The 21,513-nt window shown below is 68.1% G+C and overlaps 4 protein-coding genes across 4 annotated transcripts; 3 read left to right on the forward strand and 1 right to left on the reverse strand.

Annotated features, from left to right (window-relative positions):
* Nucleotides 1-4,400: 4,400 nt before the first annotated feature.
* Nucleotides 4,401-7,284, reverse strand: EMIHUDRAFT_426328 (hypothetical protein). The gene is made up of 10 exons (XM_005791954.1): nt 7,131-7,284; nt 7,020-7,056; nt 6,846-6,938; nt 6,499-6,631; nt 6,379-6,428; nt 6,160-6,241; nt 6,031-6,086; nt 5,747-5,808; nt 5,502-5,535; nt 4,401-5,237 (listed from the first exon to the last, which is right to left on the reverse strand). The coding sequence occupies exons 1-10, from the start codon at nt 7,190-7,192 to the stop codon at nt 4,515-4,517; spliced, it is 1,332 nt and encodes a 443-aa protein (XP_005792011.1). The 5' UTR covers nt 7,193-7,284; the 3' UTR covers nt 4,401-4,514.
* Nucleotides 7,238-11,169, forward strand: EMIHUDRAFT_448884 (hypothetical protein; the record flags this gene model as incomplete). Its single annotated transcript, XM_005791955.1, has 7 exons — nt 7,238-7,246; nt 8,463-8,592; nt 8,887-9,197; nt 9,336-9,731; nt 9,765-9,991; nt 10,181-10,340; nt 10,712-11,169. 7 exons carry the CDS (start codon nt 7,238-7,240, stop codon nt 10,925-10,927), a joined length of 1,449 nt encoding a protein of 482 aa, XP_005792012.1. The 3' UTR covers nt 10,928-11,169.
* A 2,666-nt stretch (nt 11,170-13,835) lies between these two features.
* On the forward strand, nt 13,836-16,023 carry EMIHUDRAFT_433441 (hypothetical protein). The gene is made up of 7 exons (XM_005791956.1): nt 13,836-14,155; nt 14,271-14,644; nt 14,810-14,913; nt 15,021-15,082; nt 15,198-15,672; nt 15,746-15,927; nt 15,979-16,023. The coding sequence occupies exons 1-6, from the start codon at nt 13,896-13,898 to the stop codon at nt 15,857-15,859; spliced, it is 1,389 nt and encodes a 462-aa protein (XP_005792013.1). The 5' UTR covers nt 13,836-13,895; the 3' UTR covers nt 15,860-15,927; nt 15,979-16,023.
* A 3,134-nt stretch (nt 16,024-19,157) lies between these two features.
* Nucleotides 19,158-19,583, forward strand: EMIHUDRAFT_55783 (hypothetical protein; the record flags this gene model as incomplete). Its single annotated transcript, XM_005791957.1, has 1 exon — nt 19,158-19,583. A coding segment is annotated over one exon (426 nt), but the record flags the coding sequence as incomplete, so codon positions are not given.
* Nucleotides 19,584-21,513: the final 1,930 nt, after the last annotated feature.

Consider the following 21,513-nt stretch of genomic DNA (forward strand, 5'->3'; position numbering starts at 1 on the left):
ACACCTTTGGCGTGTGGCCAGCAGCCTTGGCGTCGTTGTAGACGTTCCGGATGAATGGCTTCCAGTCGTCGCCGGTGTGCCTGGTGTTACTGCTGGTGTACCCGAAGGAGGAGTATTGACAGACGCCGTGGAACTGGTATGTGTGGTTGTTCAACGGCGACGGCGCGGCGTGTGGGCCCCAGCCGTCAAAAACAAAAGTGTGGCCGGGCCTCGGCGCACGCTCCGTCGCGGCGATCGCACGTTGGACGGGCCGGCGGCGGGACTGCTGGAGCCGTAGGTGCGCGTTGTTGTCGATGACTTCGGCGGCCGCCTTGCTGATCGTGTCGATGCCAATCCCGCGAGTTGCTCTCGAGGCGCGCAGGGTTCCCTTGGCGTCGGTGGCCATGCGCGCAGCCCAGAGTGCGGCGTTGTCGTCGACGCGGATCCGCGCGGCGCTCACCTCTCGCTCTGCGGGGACCGGCTGGAGCATGACCGTGACGAAGTAGAGTCCGTTTCGTTCGACGATCGGGTCTACCTCCCCGTCGGGCCAGATCATGATCTTCTCTGTTTTGATCACGTTGACGCCAAGCTCGTTGGCGAGGAAGCTCTCGGAGACGACGGAGCGCCGCACCTCAGACGAGAAGCAGGCGTCGGTCATGTCGAAGCTCCTGCTGGACGCGAGGATCGCTCTCGCGCTGATGGTCTGGCTCGTGGTGACATTGGCAGCGGGGTCGGCGTTGATGCCTAAGATGCTCCGGTGGCTGTCCCGAAGGCTGTATGCGTGTGCGTCGGCGACGATGTCGGCGTAGCGGACAGTGCCGCGCTCGCCGGCGGCGGAGTGCTTGAACATGAGGGCGTTAGAGCCGCCGTCTATCTGCAGCTCGACGGATATAGCGCCCGGTGGTGCCCAGGAAGGTCGTGGGTGGGCTTGAAGGCGGCCGCCCCGAGCGCCCCAAACAGACTCAGTCCTCTGGATTCCGGTGAACTCTCCGGTGGAGGCTTCGAGTAATTCTCGGACAACGGCGGCCGTCTGCTCTGCGGTGGCCATCTGGACGATCTCGGCTGGCCAGGCGGTGAGGGCGGTGACGACAGCGGCAAGCTTGCAGATGGCGCACGCTCCGGCTATCCACGTCAGGCACGAGGTGGAGACGGCGACGATGAGCAGGCGGCCGAAATTGGCAGTAGCCCGTACGGCTGGGGGTAGGTAGCCGCCGAGGCAGCGTAGGTGCGCGACGGCGAGGTTGGTGCCACGGCCGACTGTGTGGGGCGCGTAGGCTGCGACGACTGCCCACGCGACAGCGGTGGCGAGCCTGGCGGCGTACGCTCCCCACGACCCAAAGGTGCAAGCGGCAAGGGCGAGGAAAAGGGCGATGGTGGCAACCCCGGCGCCACCACAGAAGCCAGCAAACGCCGCGCGCTCGCTTTGTGCCCGGGCATCTGCAGCGGCAGCGGCAGCGACGGCAGCGGTAGCGGCATATTCGAGGCGCGCCTTGATCTCTTCGCTCTGTGCACAGACGAGGTCGCGCAGGTACTCGTCGGTGCGCGCCTTGTCGGCGGCGGCGTCGGCGGGAGAGTACTGCTCGGCAACGTCGCAGTAGACGTCGCGCGCCTCGGCAGCGGAGGTCTCGAGCGCTGCGCCTTCGCCGCTTGGCGAGAGAAAGAGCTCACCAAAGTCGCCGTACAGTACGTCATCTTCGGCGTCTGGCTCCTCGCGCGCGTGCGTCTGCCCCTCGGCGCCGTGCGTCTCGAGCTCTGCTGCGCTCGTCTCCTTGGTGATGCCGCGTTGTTTAGCGTTTGCGGCGACAAGGAAGGCGCGGAGGTAGCCTGGGAGCTTGCCTTGCGGGCAGAGGATGGTCTTGGGCACGTCCTTCCCGCTGGTGACGACGCAGCCCTCACCATTCTTGCCACGGACGCCTGGGCAGGCCTTGGCGATGACTTTGATTTTTGGGTCATCGCTGAGCGCGGCGACGCACTTCGGACAGCGCCGGGGGCAGGCACTGCCACCGCCTGCGTGCCCGCCCGGGCAGAGCTTCTCGCCACCGACTGGGCAGGGCCGGACGTTGAGCTGCTCGGGAAGCCGCGCCTTCCGGCGGGCGGCCTCTGCTGCTGCTGCCTCGAGGGCGCGCTGCTCGGCTGCTTCTGCGTTGCGCGCGCTCTGCTCCTCTGCAGCACTAGCTTCGAGCCCCCCGCTCTCTTGGCCCAGAAGCAGGCGCGCGATGTTGTCGATGAGCGCCTCGCGGCTGGTCCACGGCTGCACTGAGTGCCCGTCCTGCCAGCGGTCGATCTCGCGCCTGAGGCTCTTCTGGTCGTCCTTGAGCGCGGACGGCATCTTGTCGATGATCGCGTGCCACGTGTCGATCGGGCCAGTGAAAAGGCCAGGTACGGACTCGAACTGCTTGATGAGACGCAGGCCGTTCTCCCGCGTCTTGGCCAGGTCCATGCCCATCGTGAAGAAGACCGCGTTGTTGAACTCCTTTTTGGCGATCTTGGCCTCGGCACTCCCGTGGGTGATCTGGTAGAGTTTCGCGATCTGCTCCATGAGGTAGACACCGTCGTACAGCAGGCGGGGGTCGCCCTCATACCGCTGGCGGAACGCGGCGACATGAGCGGAGTCGCCGTCGAGGCAGGTGTCGATGAACTTGGCGATGTACGCGTTCGCCTCGCCGAGCTCCGTGTCGCCCTGCATCGCTGCGCCGATGGTGTACGTTGTGTGCCCGAGCGCCTCGCGTATCTTCGGATGCTTCCGCGACAAGTCGCGATGGAATCTGGAGAGCAGCGCGGGTAGCGCGTCGCGACGCAGCCCTGCGACGTGCTTGAGGGCGGCAACCTCAGGCGTCGACGCGTCCTTGACCTTTGAGATGGGCTCGGGCGCGTTGGCTGGGGCGGTCGGCGCGGGGGGCATGGACCCGCCCGGCACTGCGCTTGACGGTGCTGGCTGGCAGTAACTCCCTGCGGCTGGCGGCGCTGCCATGTGGCATCCGGGTATCCACGCTGGCGCGGCCCAAGCGGCTTGCGGTACTGCATTAGGCAGGGTCCAGGCTGCTTGCGGGGGCAGCCCTGTTGGGCCCCCGCCGTTGGGCATCGCAAAGCTTGGGTAGCAGGGCGCGTGAGCAGCGCCTCCGCAGGCGTGGTACGCGTTGCCAGGCGGCAGGATGCCAGGCGGCAGGAACCCTGGGTACCCTGGTGGCATGCCCAGTCCAGGCAGGTGGGCCATCTGTGGCGTCGGGGGCTGCTGCCGCCACAGTGCATCGTGCGTTGTTGCTTGCGGTGCTGCTGCTGGCGTGCTGCCAAACCCGGTGCCGCAGGAGGCGCTGCTGCCCTGGCGTGCCGGCAGAATGCCCAGCGGAGGCTGCTGCGCAAAGGTGGGCATCCAATACTGCTGCTGCGCCACCATACCTGGGATGGCACAGGAGCCCAGGTTGTATTGCGGCAAAGGCTGGCCACAGCCATACGCTGTGGCTGCTGCGGGCTGCGGCATCGCTCCGACTGGGGCGATGCCCGGGATAAGGGGATTTCCCTGGTGTTGTGCTGCTCGCTCAGGCACCGCCCACTGACCATGTTGGTCGACGGTGGGTGTATGCTGTTGAGCGTGCGGCTGCGCTGGATCGTTTGTAGCTGAGCTACCATGCACAAGACCCGCACCCGCTCCCACTCCGGCGTGGGGAGTGCCAGGCGGGGCGGCGAGCGGAGATGGAGAGGGCGGTCGAACAATACGCAGGTTCCCAAAACACACGGAACGAAGGGACGCACGGACTAATTGATATACGAAACTAATCGGCGGTTATTATTAGCAACGGAGCGCGTGAATGGGCTACCCGTAGTGGGGTAGGCGCATTAATTTTTTCTGCGGTATGTCGTGCGAGCGACACAGACGGAAGTAGAGCCGAGAGCGAGACGCAGCGACGGGGGAGGGGGGGGGCGTGCCCCCCGCCGCGCGCCGCCGCGCGCTGCGGCCCTTGGGTCTCAGTCTCAGACTCAGCGGTCGTGGGTGTGCCATGGGGTGTGCGGCTGTGCCGTTCTTGCGTAGTGCGTGGTGGCTGCAGGCTGGTGCACGTAGTGCGGCCCGCCGCGCGGGGGTCTGCGGGAGTGCGGCCGCGCCGCGCGCGTGGAGCTGCACCCCCGGTAGGCGGGTAGGGTTGCCTAACGTTAGGAGCTGAACAGTGTTGCTAGTGTTAACAGTAACAACAGAACAACAGTGGGGCTCCCCAACAACAGTAGCTAACGTTAGTTAGGCCGACAATAGCGCAACCCCGTGTAGCGTGTTAGAGGCCGCCCATCAAATATTAAAACGCGGTTAGACTTAGAGGCAACCCTACCCCCCGGCCCCCGGCCCCCCCACACTTGCCACACACACACATACGATACGCACAAGCCACAACCGGCGCGTCGAGAACGTCCAACGTGAGATTGCGTGAACGTCTCATTAGAAAAGCTCTTCAAGTTTCAACCCGAGCACCTTCTCTCTAATACTCTCAAAAACACATGCCATGTAACCACGTGTACGTCAGTACGTGTGGCGCGCGAGATTATTGCGGCTACTCGTGGCCGTTCGCTGCGGCCGCGGCTGATGGTCTGATCAGCTCTGCCAGCTGGCCCCGCATCGCCTCGTAAAACTTGTGGTACGTCATGAGGTCGCCCTGCCCGCGCCGCCAGTCGACCAGGTGGAGGCCCGGCGCGATTGCAAACACCTGGATCGTGCAGCCGAGCGGGCCGCGCTCGCTCTCGGTCGCAACCTTGATCTTGAAGGAGCGCGCCACAACCTTGTGCGGCACTCGCGCCGCGTCGAGCACCTGCACCAGCCTCGCGAGGATAGCGTCCGCGGGCGCGTCGGAGTGGAAGCGCGTGTGCCGCTTGACCAGCCCGCTGCCCTGGTCCAGCCGCGGCGTGAGGCGCGGCGTGAGGTCGAGCGCGCCGCACATGGCGATGAGCTCGAACGCGTTCATGTGCGGCGGCGCTGCCTCCGCCGCCGCCTGCGCCGCCCCCGGCTGCGCCTCCTCCGCCAGCGCGTCGTCGTCGACCTCTTCGAACGAGTTGGCCGCCACGAGCGCGAGGGCGGGGCCCGGCTCGGACGCCTCGTCGGCGATGCCGCCGCCCTCGGCGAACCAGGCAGACTGCTTGATCTTTGCGATGGACGCCCTCTTGTCGGGGGAAGGGACGAGGATGGAGGTGAGCAGGCAGCGGACCGGGGGCGAGAACCAGGCGGGGAAGGAGTAGTCGGCGCGGACGATGCGCCGGAAGAGAGCCGCCATCGTGGGCTCCTGGAGAGAGAGAGGGAGAGGGCCGGGGACGGGGGAGGGGGGGTGTGGGGAGGGGGGGGTGGGGGGGGGGAGGGTGGCGACGGGGGTTCTGCTCTGAGGCTGCGCCGGGAGGCACGGGGCGAGGCTGTGGGCAGGCGGGGAGGCGGCGGGGGCGGCGGGCAGGGCGGGGGGCGGTAGGGGCGGCGGGATAGGGGCAGGGGGCGTGGGGAGAGGGGCAGGGGGCGGCGGGAGAGGGGCAGGGGGCGGGGAAGGGGCCCCGCGCACGTCGAACGGGAGGAAGCCCGCAAGGAGGACGTACCTGCAGAAATTAATAACAGTAATTAATAATGATTGCAAGGAGGACGTACCTGTGCGTCGAGGTGGGGAGGTGCGAGCAGTCGAGTGTGCCGCGTCGAGGGGTGAGACGCGACTCTTCAACTATTCCTCTTCAGCGCTGCTCACGGCAGGGGGGGCGGCGAGGGCGGCGAGGACACGGCCCCAGAGCCACATCTCGGCTGATCTCGGCGCACAGAATGACGCCGCACGACCAGACGTCCGCCAGGAAGCCGTCGTAGCCGTGGTCAGCGAGCACCTGAGGTGTTGTTCAATGATGTATTATTACAGCAACCGTCGCACAGCTTAGCCGTCGTACCCGTGGCGAGCGAGCACCTAGCGGCCGCCCGGGCACGTCTGGGACGCGTCCCTCTTCGGCTCTCGGGCGGTGCGAGCGCCCGTCGCGGGCGGGGCGGAGGGGGCGGAGGGGGCGGAGGGGGCAGAGGGGGCAGAGGGGCGGGGCGGAGGGGCGGGGCGGAGCCTCAGGCGCAACGTAGTTTGGCGTGCCGCAAGTGGTGTGCAGCAGCGTGCTCGAGCCTGCTCACACACAAGGCCGCCGTCAGCCAGCCCGCCGCTCCCTGGGGCTGTCCCCCTCGCCGCAGCGCCGCGCCGAGCCCCTCGCAGCCGTAGAGGGCCGAGAGCCCAAAGTCCGAGATCTTGAGCACGGCGTGCTCGTCGAGGAGCAAGTTCTCCTACTTAAAATTAATTAACTATTAGTATTATTAACAATAATGGCGTGCTCGTCGAGGAGCAAGTTCTCCTACAGCGGAGAGGGCACGGGCTCGGCCGCAAGCGGCCGCTCGGCCGACCACTCAGGCAGCAGCTGCGCCGGCTTGAGGTCGCGGTGGCAGACGCCTTGCCGGTGGCAGTACTCGACTCCTGCAGCAGGACTTGCCGAGGCTGAGGGCAGGGTGCAGGGCCGCACTCTGCCGGCGGCAAGCCCTCGCGCCGCAGATCAGCTGGCGAAAGTAGGCGCGCGCGGTGGGCTCGTCGAACCGGCCGGTGGAGACGATCTTGTCGAAGAGCTCGCCGCCCGTGACGAGCTCGAGGACGATGAAGATGCGGGTGCGCGAGGCGAGCACCTGCGGCGCGGCGGCTGGTGGTCGTGGGATGCGGCGAGGGAAGCCGAGAGAAGGCAAGAGAAGGCGAGAGAAGGCGGCGACGGCAGCGGTGGCAGCGGCGGCAGCGCTGCTGGTGGCGGCGCTGGCGGTGGTGGCACTAATGGCGGACGCTGCGGCAAAGCGTCGGCGTCAGCAGGCAGAGAGGGCGCGATGGGCGAGCCTCGATCAAGTTGACGACGTGCCGCTGCTTGACCATCTTCATCACGGCAATCTCCTTTTTGATTTGCTCGCCCATCGCTTGCTTCGCCACCTGCGCCATGGGCAGTGGCTCGGGAAGCATCGAAGGGCGACGAGCAGATCGGCGCTTTCAAGCTTGCGCCTTCTCCTTGTCGAGAATCTTGATCGCCACCTTCTCTCCGGTCTCAGTGTTGACTGCAAACTTTACCCTGTTGATGGGCGGGCGTGGCTCTCAGAGGATTCTCGCGGTCTGCACCGTGGTGGTGGCCGGGCGAGAGCGCACTTGCCAAATGTGCCCTCGCCAAGAGTTCTTCCAATCTCGTACTTGCCGACCCGCTTCACCATAGGCTCCTCTGGGTGCAGAGGGCACAGCTAGAGCCTCCCACAGTTATGGAATCTGTAGATGCCAACAGCCGGCGTCCGGGAAGACGGCGTCGCTGTCCCTTGTCGGAGACAGTCGACGAAATTTTTTTCCGGCGTGGATTTTTCGCCGCCGCTTCGGTTTCTTTCTACTCCTTTTGCACGCCGCTGCAACACGGACGCCGCGGCCCATCAGCCTTGGATTGCAGCTTGGATGGACGCCTTTGACGCCGCCTTCGGGCCGGCACCGGCCGCACCGCCCGCTCCTGCCGGCGACGCCTTCGCCGACGCCTTCGGCTCGGCGCCGGCGCCGGCGGCGCCGCAGCCAGCTGCGACTGCTGCCGCAGCGCCCGACGACGCCTTCGCTTCCGCATTCGGGCCGCCTCCGCCCGCCGTCGACGCGGATCCCTTCGCCGCTCTCGGCGCCGCGGCGAGCTCCGCGCCCTCGGGCGAGCGCGATAGCATCGCCGCCGGGGAGTCGTCGCCATTTTCCTGCGCATTTGGCACGCCGGCATCCACGCCAGCCGCTGCTCCTGCCTCTGCTGCGGACGACGCCTTTGCGTGCGCGTTCGCATCCACGGCTGCTGCCCCGTCCGTCGCGCCTGCCGCCGCCCCGCTGCTCGATCTCTCTCCCGAAGCGCTGGTCAGCACGCCTTCCGGCCCAGCGGAGCACGCTGCTGCTCTCGCCGGCGGACCGCTCGGCAGCCTTGCGGCGAGCGGGCCGCAGCAGGCTCCGCTCGCCTCAATCCCCGCCACCCCGGCGACCGACAGCCCGATGGGAGACCTTCTGGGCCTGGAGCTCGCTCCGACCCCCGCAGCAGCCACCGGCGCAGCAGCCACCGGCGCAGCAGCCACCGGCGCAGCAGCCACCGGCCTCGGGCCGGGCGGCGCGGCTCCTCTTGGCGCGGATGGCGCTCTGTCGACGCCGCTCGCCGCGCCGGTCGCCGCGCCGGCCGCAGCAGCGCCGTCCTTTGCGACCGCGGCGGAGGACAGCCTAGCGAAACTCCTCGGCACGACGCCCACACGTGCCGCCGCGCCGCCCGCCGCGCCGCCCGCCGGACCAGCCGTGCCTGCCGCCGCGCCCGCCGTGCCTGCCGCCGCGCCCGCCGTGCCTGCCGCCGCGCCCGCCGTGCCTGCCGCGGCACCGCCCGCTGCATCCTCCTCCGCCTCGTCCAACGTGCCGCCGCCAACCTCATCGTCCAGTGCGCCCGCGCTGCCCGCGCTGTCCGCGCCGTTGCCGCCCCTGGATTCGGAGGCATTTGCGGAAACCGGTTTCGTCGCGGAGGCGGGGTTCGACGGTGGGTTCGACGGTGGCGGCTTTGGGGACGGAGGCTTTGCCGCTACGCCAGCTGCCGCGCCGTTCGAGGATGGCGGCTTCGGCGACGGTGACTTTGGCGGCGGCGGCTTCGGCGGCGGCGGCTTCGACGGCGGCGATGGCTTCGGCGGCGATGGCTTCGGCAGCGGCAGCGGTGAGGGCGGTAGCGGCTTCGGTGGCGGCTTTGGTGGTGGTGGTGAGGGCGGCGGCGGCTTTGAGGCCGGGGACGGCTTCGGCGACGGCGGTTTTGGCGGTAGTGATGGTGATGGCGGCGGCTTCGGCGGCGGCTTCGGCGGCGGCGGCTTCGGCGGCGGCTTCGGCGGCGGGGATTTCGCCGCTGCGCCAGCCGCTGCGCCGCCTGCAGCTGCTTTTGGAAGCGCTAGCGACGACAACAACGGCACGCGCGGGCAGGGCTCCTCCACGCGTCGCACCCGCTCCGCCACGCGCGGCGCTGTGACCGTCTCGGCGCTTCGGGCCGACGAGCGCGCAAAGTACACCCAGGTGTTTCGCGGCTTCAGCAAGGGGGCGGACGGCAGAGTGGGCGGCGCAGAGACGCGCGCCTTCATGGCTCGCTCCAAGCTCCCGCCGCACGAGATCGACGCCATCGTGGCGATCGCGGACGTCGACCGCTCTGGGCTGCTCGACGAGGACGAGTTTTGCGTCGCGATGCACCTCGTCACAAAGCGCAAGAAGGGGGAGCCGCTCCCCCCCCCGCCGGCCGGCGGCGGCGCGGGCGGCGCGGGCGCGGCGCGCGAGCTGCGCGCGGAGCGGGCGAGGCTCGGCGCGGCGGAGGAGGCGCTCGCCGAGGCGCAGAGGGACCGCGAGAAGACGGCGGTGGAGGCGGCGGGTCTGCGAAAGGAGGTCGAGCTCGTGCGCGTCCGGCGCGCGGCGTACGGAAAAGAGCAGCGCGAGTGCGTGCGGCAGCTGGAGTCGGCACAGGCGCAGGCGGCCGAGTACGGCGCCGAGCTGTCCGAGAAGCGCGCCGAGCTGGCGGCGCTGCAGTCCTCCCTCGACACGCTCGCGTCCGACGTGGCCGCCGCAGAGGAGCGCGTGCGCGCCAAGCTGCGGGCGATGGACTCGGAGCAGGCGGAGGAGGCCTCGCGCGAGGAGGGGACGGCGCTCAAGGAGAAGCAGCTCGCCCTCCTCGAGGAGGGGCTGGCCTCCTCGCGCCGCACGGCGCCCGCGACGCGTCGAGGCCGCGCCGCCCACGTCCACGCTCCACGCTCCACGACACTCTTGTAGGCGCCTGCGCGCGTCGAGCTCGCGCAGCTACGGGCGGAGGGGCCGCTGCTCCGCCAGCCGGCCGAGTCCGCCACGTCGTCGAAGAGCTTTGCGCGCGTCAGCTCCGTCTCCACTTCGTCGGCGGAGCTCGTGGCGGCCGACGGCGAGCTCGACGAGGGCGTCTTCATCAAGGGCTCGCTCACCGAGGGCCGCTGCGCCGCTCCCTCCGAGCTCGCCTCGCCGGCGCGGTCCCCGCCGCTGGCGGCGACTCCCGCCACGAACCCGGCGGCGAGCGGCGGCGGCGGCGGCGGCGGCGGCGGCGGCGGCGGCGGCGGCGGCGGCAGCGGCGATCGCTCGGCCGGGGCGGGCGAGGCGGGCGGCGCCACGCAGGGCGTGCCGCCGTCTCTCGAATGCGTCGACCCGACGTCGCCGCTGAGCTCAAACGAGACGGTGACGCCCTCCCTCTTCTCGCCGCTGCCGCCGTCCGCGCTGCAGGAGGGTTGGTTCGAGGCGTCGGACGAGCACGGGCGCGTCTACTACTACAACGAGTCGGGCGAGACGACGTGGGAGCCGCCGCTCGCCCAGCCGCGCGAGGGCGTGGGCGGCGAGGCGGGGGCGGCGGAGGAGGAGGAGGAGGAGGTCGACCAGGAGGCGGTCGAGCAGCCTCCGCCCTCCGCCGTCTCGCCTGCCGACGTCACGGGCGGCGACTTCGGGACCGACTTTGGGGGCGACGACGGCGCTTTCGGCGGCGGCTCTGACGGCGGCGGGGGCGGCGGAGCGTTCGACAATCCGGACGAATTCACAGCAGACGGCGAGTTCGGGGGCGACGCGTTTGGGGGCGAGGACAGCTTTGGCGGAGGCTTCGACGAGGCTGGAGGCGGCCTCGAGGCACGCCCGCGCCTCCCTCGCCGAGGCGTGTCCTCATCTCCGCCTCAGCGGACCCCTTCTCGCACCCCTTCTCGTTGTAGGCGCCCGACGGATTCGGGGACGGGTTTAGCGCCGCCGAGCAGGTCGGCGTTGGCGGCGAGCAGGATGGCTTAAGCAACGAGACGCCGGCCGCCGACCCGCACGCGGAGCTAATCGCGCAGCTGGTGCAGCTCGGCTTCTCGCAGGAGGTTGCGAGAGCGGAGCTGGAGAAGTTTGACTGGAACGTTGAGTCGGCGGCGAATGCGCTTCTCGGTTAGTCTTGTAGGGGCCCGTGTCGTGACCATTGTCTGTGATTCCCGGATGTCGGCGAGCTGGGGAGGTCTGGGGAGCTCTTCTGGGAGAGAGGGGGCTCTATCGCCGCCCACTGTCTCAAGGGGTTCTTATCGCGGCCGCCACTGTCTCGCTCGGGCCCGCGCGGGGGGGGGTCTCGTCCCCCCTCCGACCCGCGTTCTTACTTTAGCGCACATTTTTTGTTGATATACAATTGGGGAGCACGTGTACTCGCGTGACACACGTGAGAGTATTAGACCACACCTAGCTTCCTCCGCGCAGGCCCGCGAGCGCCTCTAGTACGCCGCGGCGGATCGCCGGCCGCAGCACGAGGTAGCCATGCACCGCGCCCTCGTGTACCGCGACCCGCAAGCCGGGGCGCGGCGGAGGCGGCGCAGCGCACGGCGGGGGTGGCGCGGCGCGCGGCGAGGGCGGCGCGCTGGCTTGCCTCCCTCTCGCGGCCTCCTCCGCCTCGAGCGCGCGCTGCACCTCGCCGGAGGGGACGATGGCGTCGCGCTCGGAGAGGAGGACCGCCGCTTCGCAGTCGAGCTCCGACGGGTGGAGGACGTAGTGCGACCACCAGAACTCGCGCCGGAAGCAGGTCTGCATGCCCGGCTCGGTGGTGATCATGCGGTGGAGGGCGAGCTGGAACCACTTGGAGGGGCGCCACCTGTGAGGGGGAACCAAGCTGTGAGGGCCCGCCCGCCAGATGTGTGTCCGACGGAGACGGAACAGAAGACCAGGTGCGGTGCAGCGCGGGCTGGCGGTAGAGGAAGTTGTAGAGCACGTCTCTCCGGTAGAGCAGGAAGCAGACCTAGCGGTCGATGACTCAGACTCAAGAGTCAAGGATTAAGCCTCTCCGGTAGAGCAGGAAGCTGACCGGGTCGACGAAGAGCGCCGCGCGCACGAGCTGCGGCCGCGCCTTCAGGAGCGCCGCGAGCGAGGCGGTGCCCATCGAGTGCGCGACAAACGTGGCCGCGGGAGGGGCCTTGGGCAGCGGCGCGGGCTCGGCGGCCGGCTCGGCGGCGGCCGCCTTGGCGGCGGTCGCCCTGGCGGCGGCGGGCGGCGCGTGCTGTGCGAGCATCTCCTCGACGGCGGCGGCGAGGGCGGTGGCGGGGAGGGGCGGCGGCGAGGAGAGGGTCGGGACGCCGAGCGAGCACGAGGGGAAGAGGGGCACGTAGAGGGGCGCCGCGTGCTCGGCGGCGAGGGCGAGGCAGAGGGGCAGGTAGCCGACGATGCCTCCCACGCCGTGCATCAGCACGATCGGCTCCTGCGCCTCGCCGCCCGCCGCCGCGGCCAGGCGCCAGTACTCGACCCCTCCCGCCGCGAGCCTCTGGAAGCCGCGCAGCGAGAGGAGCAGCTCGACGAGGCGAGCCGCCGCCAGCGCGCCGACGTAGAAGAGGAGCGGCTTGTGCACCTGAGTTATACCAATCCAGGTCGGTCAGCTATGAGAAAGACTTGTGCAGCTGGGAGTAATGTGAGATTAGGCTTGTGCAGCTGAGTTATACCAATCCAGGTCGGTCAACTATGAGAAAGACTTGTGCAGCTGGGAGTAATGTGAGATAGGCTTGTGCAGCTGAGTTATACCAATCCAGGTCGGTCAGCTATGAGAAAGACTTGTGCAGCTGGGAGTAATGTGAGATAGGCTTGTGCAGCTGAGCCCACGGCGTATGAGCGGTCGGCCGCCTCCGGCCCGATCATCTCGGCGGATCTCGGCGGATCTCGGGGCTATCTCGCCTTCTCGAGTCCTCCGAGCGTGTGCCGCATGCACGTGAGGGAGGGGTCCGTCCCGCCCGCGTACCGCGCGCCGCGCTTCCGCTCGAGAGCGCGCAAGATGTCCTCCGCCACGCCGAGCTGCGGCCGCGTCGCCGCCGCCACGTCCACGTTGTAAAGCGTCCACACGATCAGCTGCAGCACGTTGCCTATCGAACAAGTCCCGCACGCGTCCACGACGCGTCTAGCGTTCCACTGGCCACGAGCTGCGACGCGCTGCCGGCGCGCGGCTCCCCGCCGGTGGGGCCGACGGGGGAGGCGACCAGCGGGTGCAGCTTCTGGCGCTCGCGCTCGCCGTCCGGGTCGATGAACCAACCCCGTACCATGTCGTCCACGCTCTCGGCGGGCTCGGCGGTCAGGATGTGCCTCCAGAAGGCCTGCACCTCGGCCGGGTCGGCCGCCGGGTCGTGCGTCCGGTGGCCGGAGGCGGATCGCGCGCGCAGGAAGCGCCGCACGTGCAGCGCAAAGGCGAGCTCGAGCAGCGGCCACAGCAGCACGTACAGCGGTAGCAGCAGCCAGAGCCGGCGACCGAGCACCGCGAAGGCCGCATTCATCCAGCCGCCTCTGTCGGCACCCGCGTCGTCGTCGTCAGAAGCGCTGCGCGCCGCCTCGCACACGCACTCGTCGCGGAGTGGCAGCTCCAGCGGCGGCGGCTGGCTGGTGCGGGCCATCGAAGTAGGGAACGCGAGGGGGCCGTGCGAGGACTTCAGTCCGGCGCGAGGCACTTTCACGTACTCGAGTAAACGTGAAATGAGCCCACGGCTCTACTAGGATGTGGCCTTGAGTTATGTGTACGCCAACTCAGGGTGTGTGGCAGCCAGCTGGCTGTGTGTCTTGTGAGCTTGTTTGTGCCTGTGTGTCGTTCGTGCGTGTCGTCATCATCTGTCTTGCGTCCACCCATACCGCGTTGGTGTCCACACACTCCTCTCCTTAAAATCCCTGCGTGGTGGCGTGCCGTCCTCCCATCCCTCCCTTGGGAGGTCGATTTCTTTCTTTCTTTTTATCGCAGCGGTAGACGCGCCCAAAGCCTCCGAATGCAAATAGAGAAAAGAAGAAAAAAAACGGGAGCTGTCCCATCTCTCGCTTGGCAGGTCACTTTCTTTCTTTTTGTCCAGCGCCAAGGCGCTCCGACAGCGCCCGGGCCAAGCACTAGGAGTTGGCGAGCTCCAACAGCTCACCATCATGCGCAGCCTTCTGATTGCAGCTACGTTCCTCTGCGGAGGTGCAATCGCGCAGGGCACTTCCAAGCTCTACCCTCCCGGGTGGAACAAGGAGGCCACGAAGCCGCCGATGGGCTGGCGAAGTTGGAATGCCTTTGGGAACCGGATTGATGAGAAGACATTCGAGGCGGCGGTCGATGCCATCACAGCCCGCGTTTGGAACGAACCCAAGGTGTCGCTGGCCGACGCCGGCTATGTCAGGGTGGGCATCGACGAGGGATGGTGAGCGCCGTACATCATGGTCCCACGAGGTCACACACACCGTCCCACCCAAGGGCGCACCCGCCTCCCGCCTCGCCCAGACGGCCCGCCGCTCATCGCCCTGCTTTTTTTGCAGGGAGAACTGCAGCGGCACGGATCCGGCCGGCGGCATGCGGCAGCACGACGAGGCGGGCTTCCCTCTCATCAACGTCGAGCGGTTCCCCGACATGAAGAGGCTGGTCGCGTATGGCCATTCCAAGGGCGTCAAGATGGGCTGGTACCTGAACGGCTGCGCGTGCGGAGAGGCGAAGGAGCGGCTCCCAAACTACCGCGGCGACGTGCAGCGTCTGGCCGAGTTTGGCTTCGACGCGGTCAAAATCGACGGCTGCGGCGCCGCGACAAACATGACCTACTACGCGCAGCTAATGGCCGCCACAAACAAGACGTACGAGATTGAAAACTGCCACTGGGGCGTGTGCGGCGCCGACCGCAAGTTCCACAACCCGGACGGCGCTCCCCCCCCCCCCCACCCACCACCACCACACACACACACACACGCCCCGCCTCGCACGCCGCGCCGCGGCCTCCGTCTCCACCGCCCATCCACACACGCCTCCCCGGCGCCTCGTCCCCGAGAGAGGAGAGGCTCACCCAAGCCCCAGCCCTGCACCCTAGGCGCCTCGTGTCCGACGGAGGGGTGGTGCCCCTTCAACCACTTCCGCACGAGCGGCGACATCAACGCGGGGCCCATGTCTTGGTTCGCCAACCTCCAGACCACGGTCCGCAGCCCCGGCCTGGCCCCGACCCCTGCGCCCCAAACCGAGCCATCACTCCGCCGGACCCTGAGCTGGCTCTCTGCCTCCGAGTCGCCCCCTTTGGCCCGCAGGTCCGCTTCCTCGACGCGAGCGCGCCCCTCTCGCGGCCCTCCTGCTGGGCCTACCCCGACATGTGCGCACGCACGCGCAGCCCCTGCTGCTCGTCTGCTCGTGATCTCGACGGAGAGCGTGAGACGCGAGGCGGGTGGCTGTGTGGCGTGGATGAGACGCGCCTCTCTCGCGCGCAGGCTCGAGGTCGGGCGCGTGCAGGGTGCGAGCTTCGCGTGGCAGCGGGCCCACTTTGGCGCGTGGTGCGTCGTCTCTGCGCCGCTCGTGCTCGGCCTCGACCTGACCGACACCGCGAACCTCGCTTCTGTCGTCCCGATCGTCACCAACCCGGAGGCCATCGCAGTCAACCAGCAGTGGGCGGGACACCCCGGCCGCCTCGTCGCGCAGTTCGACCCGCCCGCCGCACCGCCCGCTGCACCGGCGCCCGCCGTCCGCCGCCGCGCCTTCTCGGCCGGCGAGGCTTCGGCCGGCGAGGGGAGGCCAGCTGGCGAGGCGGCGCTGCCGTCTGCGGCCAAGGCAAAGGTGCAGGTGTGGGCGAAGCCGCAGCCGAAGGGCACGGTGGCGGTGTACGTCGTCAACCCGGCCGCGTCGGGCAACGCTGCCCGCGTGTCTGTCGGCTTCGAGGCGCTCGGCCTCGCCGCGACCTCCGCGAGCGTGCGCTGCCCGCGGGCGGGAGGCGCGAGGCCGGGCGGAGGCGTCCGTGACACGCCACGGACGTGTCCCATAGGTGCGCGACTTGTGGGCGAGGCAGGAGGCGGGCCACACCAAGGGCGCGACGCTCACCGTCGAGGTCGCGCCCCTCGACTCGGCCTTCCTGCTCCTCACGCCCGCAGCAGCGTGAGCCAGTGCGCGCGCCACCCCCGTCCAAGCGCCAGTCTGGGCAACGGTGACTCGAGAGTCCGCTCACACGTTTTTGGCTGTTTGCAAAAGAAAGAAAGAAAGAAAACGGACATCCTTTGGCCTGTTTGTGAACTTCTTTTACTTAAAACCAGTTTCTTTTTCTGTAGCTAAGTGCAGCGTCCGAAGGGCCTCACACTCTGCGCTGTTCGCTAAGTGCAGCGTCCGAAGGGCCTCACACTCTGCGCTTGTTCGCTACAGGGTTCGCTCCCGCGCCGTCCCATGCTGCGGGACGAGTACGGCGCGGTGAGCGACCCGAAGCGGCTCTCGAGCGACCATCCAAGTGATCCCAAGCGGCCGCCCTCGGTGACGCTCTGCATCGGCTCGAGCCCGCCGACTCGGGCTGGCCGAGGCGGCCCGGCCGTCCGCCGCGTGCGGCGCGTGCATGGGTCGAGTAGCATCTTTGACTCGGAGTTCTGGACGATCGAGCGCCTGACTGCGGCGGTGGCGCTACCACTCCTCGGCGCCACCGTGCCCTGGGCCTCTCTCACGCCCGAGTCCGTCCCTACCCGGCGGCAGGTTGGAGTCGTGTTCCTCACGGTCAACTTCGTCGTGCTCAGCTACTGGCTGCCTCATCCGCACGTCCACCTGCCGCACCTGCACTTGCCGCACCTGCCGCAGGCGCGCGGCCCCCGCAATAAAGAATAGTCGGACGAAGGAGTGCCAAGCCCGAGCCTCCCTCCCCACGGGCGCAGATGCCTCGACGCCGAACCAGCTCGGCTCTGCTTGCGGCCAAGCCGCCCGCGATGGACGACGGCGCAGCAGAGCGTGGCCCCAGCTTCGGAGAGCCGGCACCGGGAAGAGAAGAGGTGGGCGCAGGCGGCGACAATGGCGCGGAGGAGGGCGCGGGCGACGCGGGCGCGGGCGCCGGCCGTCGCCTGCAGCAGGGCGACGGAGAGGATGGTGGTGCCGCAGGGGATGCAGATGAGGGCGCGACGCGAGCTGTGCGCGCCGGTGGGAGCGACGGGACCACAGGCGATCCGACGACTTGAATTTTGCGCGTTCCGAAACGACTCTTTTTTTGTGTGTGTGTCTCGTTTTGTCGTCGTGACGCGCATGTCGCCCTTTTCTCTGTTTTGTCTTTTGAGACGCCTTCGTTCGGCAAGCTATCCTACGTCATTTCACGCCAAGCGCCCAGCACCCAGCATTTGTAAAAGTAAACAGAATGAACGGAAAGAAATCGCGGCCGCACTTGCGGACTTGGAGCACTTGGAGTGCAGTTTCACGAGAGTCAGCAACCGCACAGGTCCACGTCCAGGGCCGGGTGGCTAAGAGAAAACCCGACTTTCTTCTTGCTTGGAATGTGGGGGCGCAGTTAATTAGGCGCAGTACTACGACGCGAAGTGGGTCAAGAAAGCTGGTGCTCCGTGGAAACTTTGGGTGGGATTGCGCCGCCCACCAAGCACAGTTCCTCCACGTGTTCGGCTCTTCGGCAAGGAAGCGCGGGGCACCAATACGGACCGGACGGTGTACGTACGGGGCGGCGTCGGCGAGCGCCTCCTCCTTTGTCGTCCACCACACGCAGCAGGATCTCCATGGCGGCGGTGGCGGGCGACGCCGAGAACATCAACAAGCAGGCGCGCAATACGCGTGCCGACTGGGTCAAATCCCCTGGCTGGGCGTGCCAAATGGGTCAACGACGTCAAGAACAAGCAAGCGGCAGACGTCCACTTATCCTTGGCCCCAGTGGGGGGCGCCCACGCCGCCTAGCTCTGTGCGGGCGGGCCCCTCCACCCTTCACGTACGGATCATGTTCATGTAGTCCCCACAATCGCTGTCGTGGGATCGCAGCTTGTCCTCCAGTGAGGGGAGGGCGAGACGATCGAGGGGTCCCGTACCACCACGCGGAATCGACCCTATCTAGTGCTCGGCGTGACAGAGTTCTTCTCTCTTGCTTCCGGAAGAGCAGTCCTCAATCGTCACGCACAGCAAAACTACGAGCATGGTAACGGGGCTCGTTACGGGCCCTCGAGCTCGTAGGACCGACCTCGTAGGACCTACGAGCTCGAAGCTGGTAAACCAGCCTTGTAACGAGCCTGGATACGACCCGGCGCAGCAAAATGGGGTTTTAAGATACGCGACAGCCTCTTCAAACCCATTCAAAGCAACAAAACACACAACGAACACGAATCAAAAGTACGCTGCTGCGCCTGCCCAATTACGAGCCGTGTTACGAGCACCTCGTAAGCCAGCAGCAAAACGGCTCAGCAGGTTGGCGCACACAACGCATCTCGACTCATCTCGGCTCATCTCAGCTCATCTCGGCTCATCTCGGCTCATCTCGGCTCTCGGCTCATCTCGGCGTTGTGTGTTTTGTTGCTTTGAATGGGTTCGAAGAGGCTGTCGCGTATCTTAAAACCCCATTTTGCTGCGCCGGGTCGTATCCAGGCTCGTTACAAGGCTGGTTTACCAGCTTCGAGCTCGTAGGTCCTACGAGGTCGGTCCTACGAGCTCGAGGGCCCGTAACGAGCCCCGTTACCATGCTCGTAGTTTTGCTGTGCGTAGAGGTCGCTGGGCTGGATCCATCCATCGAACTGCCACACACCTGGAGCGGAGGCACACATGCATTTTGAGCAAGGGCCGGGGAGTGGAGAAAAGCGCACCCAGCGGGCCGCGGGGCCGGATGATCGGCATCGGGTTACGGGCTAGAGTGCCCTAGCCCTGGGGCGCCGAGGGATTTGTTTTCCTGCGGAGGCTCTTCGTGTCGAAGTCATGCCAGCACTCCCGCGCAGACTAGAGGCCACCAAGCAGACGGAGGCTGCATGGCACACCTCCGAGGAGCGTCGCCGCGTCGTCATGGCCTGGGCCCACTCGGGCATGCAAGGGTGGCGGCCGACCATGGAGGACGACACCGTCGCCGAGTGCCTTGACCCGTCGGGCGGCACGTTTGTCTTTGCAGTGTTTGACGGGCACGGCGGCGACTACTGCTCGCGGTGGGCCGCCCGGGAGCTCCCGCGCCGGCTGCGCGCAGCCATGGCCGCTGCCGCCGCCGGCCTCTCCTTTGAGCACGGCAGCGGGAGCGGCAGCGAGAGGACGCCGCCTCTAGCAGAGGCGCCGCCTGTAGATGCGGAGCGCAGCCCTCTGCAGTCGCCTGGATCCTGCCACGTTGCGCTTGGGAACGCTGCACAGCCCGCACGGCCACTGCACACGAGCACCTACGCAGACGTGGCCACGCTGCGGCGCCGTCCCCCGTGACTCGCCCGCTCCTGCTCCAGGTGCTGCTGGGGATGGACGCCGACCTGCGGAGGGAGGCGCGGGCGTGGTCGTGCGGCACGACGGCGTGCGTCGGCCTCGTCACCGCGACCAGCGTCACCGTCGCCAACCTCGGAGACTCGCGCGCCGTGCTCTGCCGCGGCGGCGGCGCGCTGCCGCTGTCGTGGGACCACAAGCCCACTGACGAAGGCGAGCGGTCACGGATCGTGCGAGCGGGCGCGGCGGTGATCGAGGGGCGCGTCAACGGAGACCTCGCGCTCTCGCGCGCGCTCGGCGACTTCCGCCACAAGACCGCCTCCCTCCCCGCGCCGCACCAGCCAGTCTCTTCGCTCGCGGACGTGCAGACGGTCGTGCGCGGCCCCTCGGACGCATTCCTGCTGCTTGCGTGCGACGGGGTGTGGGACGTGATGGCCTCGTCGGAGGCGGTCGCCTTTTGCTTCGGCTCGCTCGAGCGCTCCTCCTCCCCGCGCCCAGACTCGCCAGCGGAGCGCGAGGAGAGGCGGCAGGGGCTGGCGCAGGCGCGCCCGACACCGCCACGAGCACTGCGCAGCACACCGCCCGCCAGACACCTCGGAGCTGGAGCACGCGGACGGGGCACCGAGGGGCCTTGCGCCGCGGCGGTGGCCGCCACCGCCCCGCCTCCCCCCCCCCACCGCCCTCCCTCCCCCTCCAGATCTGCGAGTGTCTCGTCGACGAGAGCTTGCGGCGCGGCTCGACCGACAACATCACCGTCCTCCTCGTGAGCCTCTCCCCCCCCCCCCCTCCCCCCCTTCCCGCACCGCACCGCACCGCACCGCACCGCACCGCACCCCACCGCACCCCACCGCACCCCACCGCACCCCACCGCCCCCTCCCCACCAGGTGCTTCTCGACCCGGAGCTGTCGCCGCGCAGGCCAACCGAGCCGAGGCCCGCCGCGTGGGCGAGTGCGGTATGCGTAGAGATGGGCTTCCTCGGGGACGGAGCGGGCGCGAAGAAGCAGCGGGCCCTGTTGCGGCGGCTCGCCTGCACCCCCACTTGGCTCGTCGTCGTCTTCGTCGTCTGCGCGCTGCTCGCCACCGCACAGCTGCTTCGCTCGCCAAACACTCGGTGAGCTCCACACCAACCTTTCGACCCGCCGAGGAGTCCCCCACCCCCATTCCCCTTCGCTCTGAGCCGGCCTTTGGCCCCGCTTCAGGCCGGTCGGAGCCACCGCCGTGCAAGGCGGACAGACCGCCGCCGCAGCAGCAGCAGCTCTGTGGCCTCCGCCGCCGCCCGCTGCCGCCGCCATCACGCTGTCCGCCGCGACGAACGCGGCGGCCAACGCCGCGACGGCCGCCGCGGAGACTGGCCCGAGCGGCGCCGGGTCTCGCGTCGGAAGGGCAGGCAGCGTCGCCACCACACCCACCGGCAATGCGGCCTCAACTTCAAAGGAGCCGTGGCGAGTGCGGCGTCGACTGCTCAACGCATCAGCGGCCCACTCGGGATTGTGACAGTCCGGACTGGTTTTTGGTGCGCCGCCGCGGCACGGAGCTCGGAGGGCGCGCGCTGTAGGCGTCGGGGTTGTCGGGAGTGACTCTCTTTCTTGGAAGCAGGGAGGACGGGGGGGCCAGGAGAGCGTGTACTGCCGCCGAACTCGGCAGCCCTCACTTGTTCTGGATCCCCGCCGCCCGTATTTAAAGTAATTCAACTTTGTACGTAAACGCTGTCAAGTGTCATGCGGGCCAAAGATGAGCTCTGCGCGCATCCTCCAGTGATGCATCTCGCCGAAATGGGGACGCGAGGCGTTCACAAGCCACGAGGCGCGCAGCGTCGCATTGAGAGCCAGTTCGGCTGGTGACTGCAGGCCCGGCACCCCGGCGCCCCACAGACACGGCGGGATGGAGTGGATGTAGCCAGACGGAGCGTACACCGGCACTTGCCTGCAAAGCACAGCGCCAGAGCCAGCGTCGATGAGCGTTGAGGAGATGCACCCTCCAAGATGGCAGTGCGCATTTGCGTAGATGAGGCGCACTCCCACGACCCTGGTGCGGGGAGGAGTCCCGCCCGTCCACTCGTAGTCCGCCGCGTCCACCCTCTCCCTCCGGAGCATGCTCTCGACTGTCCACTGCGTCTCGCGCCGCACGATCGGGTCCAGCGCCGGGTCGACCTCGCGCACATTGAAGCCCTTGAGCTCGGGGGTGTGCACCAGCCGGACTAGCCGTTTATGGCTTGGCTGTATGCCCGCATTGCTATCGGGCGAGAAGGGCTGGAAGTAGATCCGGAAGCGGACGTAATACTCCCAAAAATCCTCAGGGATGGCGTGCTCGGCGCCCGCCAGAAGCCACCCGTCCCTGCAGCAGCCCATGCCGCCGACGCAAGTCTCGGACGGGCACTGGTGCGGGGCCTTGAAGCCCTGAATGGAGGT

The sequence above is a fragment of the Emiliania huxleyi genome (assembly GCF_000372725.1).
Source record: "Emiliania huxleyi CCMP1516 unplaced genomic scaffold EMIHUscaffold_11, whole genome shotgun sequence".
In the NCBI taxonomy this organism is placed as follows: domain Eukaryota; phylum Haptophyta; order Isochrysidales; family Noelaerhabdaceae; genus Emiliania; species Emiliania huxleyi.

Bases quoted from the DNA above. Each gene is read 5' to 3' on its own strand.
- EMIHUDRAFT_426328 (XM_005791954.1), bottom strand. From the start codon at position 7,192: ATGGTGAAGCGGGTCGGCAAGTACGAGATTGGAAGAACTCTTGGCGAG. The intron at 6,939-7,019 runs GTGGCGATCAAG...ATGCTTCCCGAG, and splicing joins ACACTGAGACCGGAGAGAAG to CCACTGCCCATGGCGCAGGT. The intron at 6,429-6,498 runs GCGCGAGGGCTT...GTCCTGCTGCAG, and splicing joins CTTTCGCCAGCTGATCTGCG to GAGTCGAGTACTGCCACCGG.
- EMIHUDRAFT_433441 (XM_005791956.1), top strand. From the start codon at position 13,896: ATGCGCAGCCTTCTGATTGCAGCTACGTTCCTCTGCGGAGGTGCAATC. The intron at 14,156-14,270 runs GTGAGCGCCGTA...CTTTTTTTGCAG, and splicing joins GTGGGCATCGACGAGGGATG to GGAGAACTGCAGCGGCACGG. The intron at 15,083-15,197 runs GTGCGCACGCAC...TCTCGCGCGCAG, and splicing joins TGCTGGGCCTACCCCGACAT to GCTCGAGGTCGGGCGCGTGC.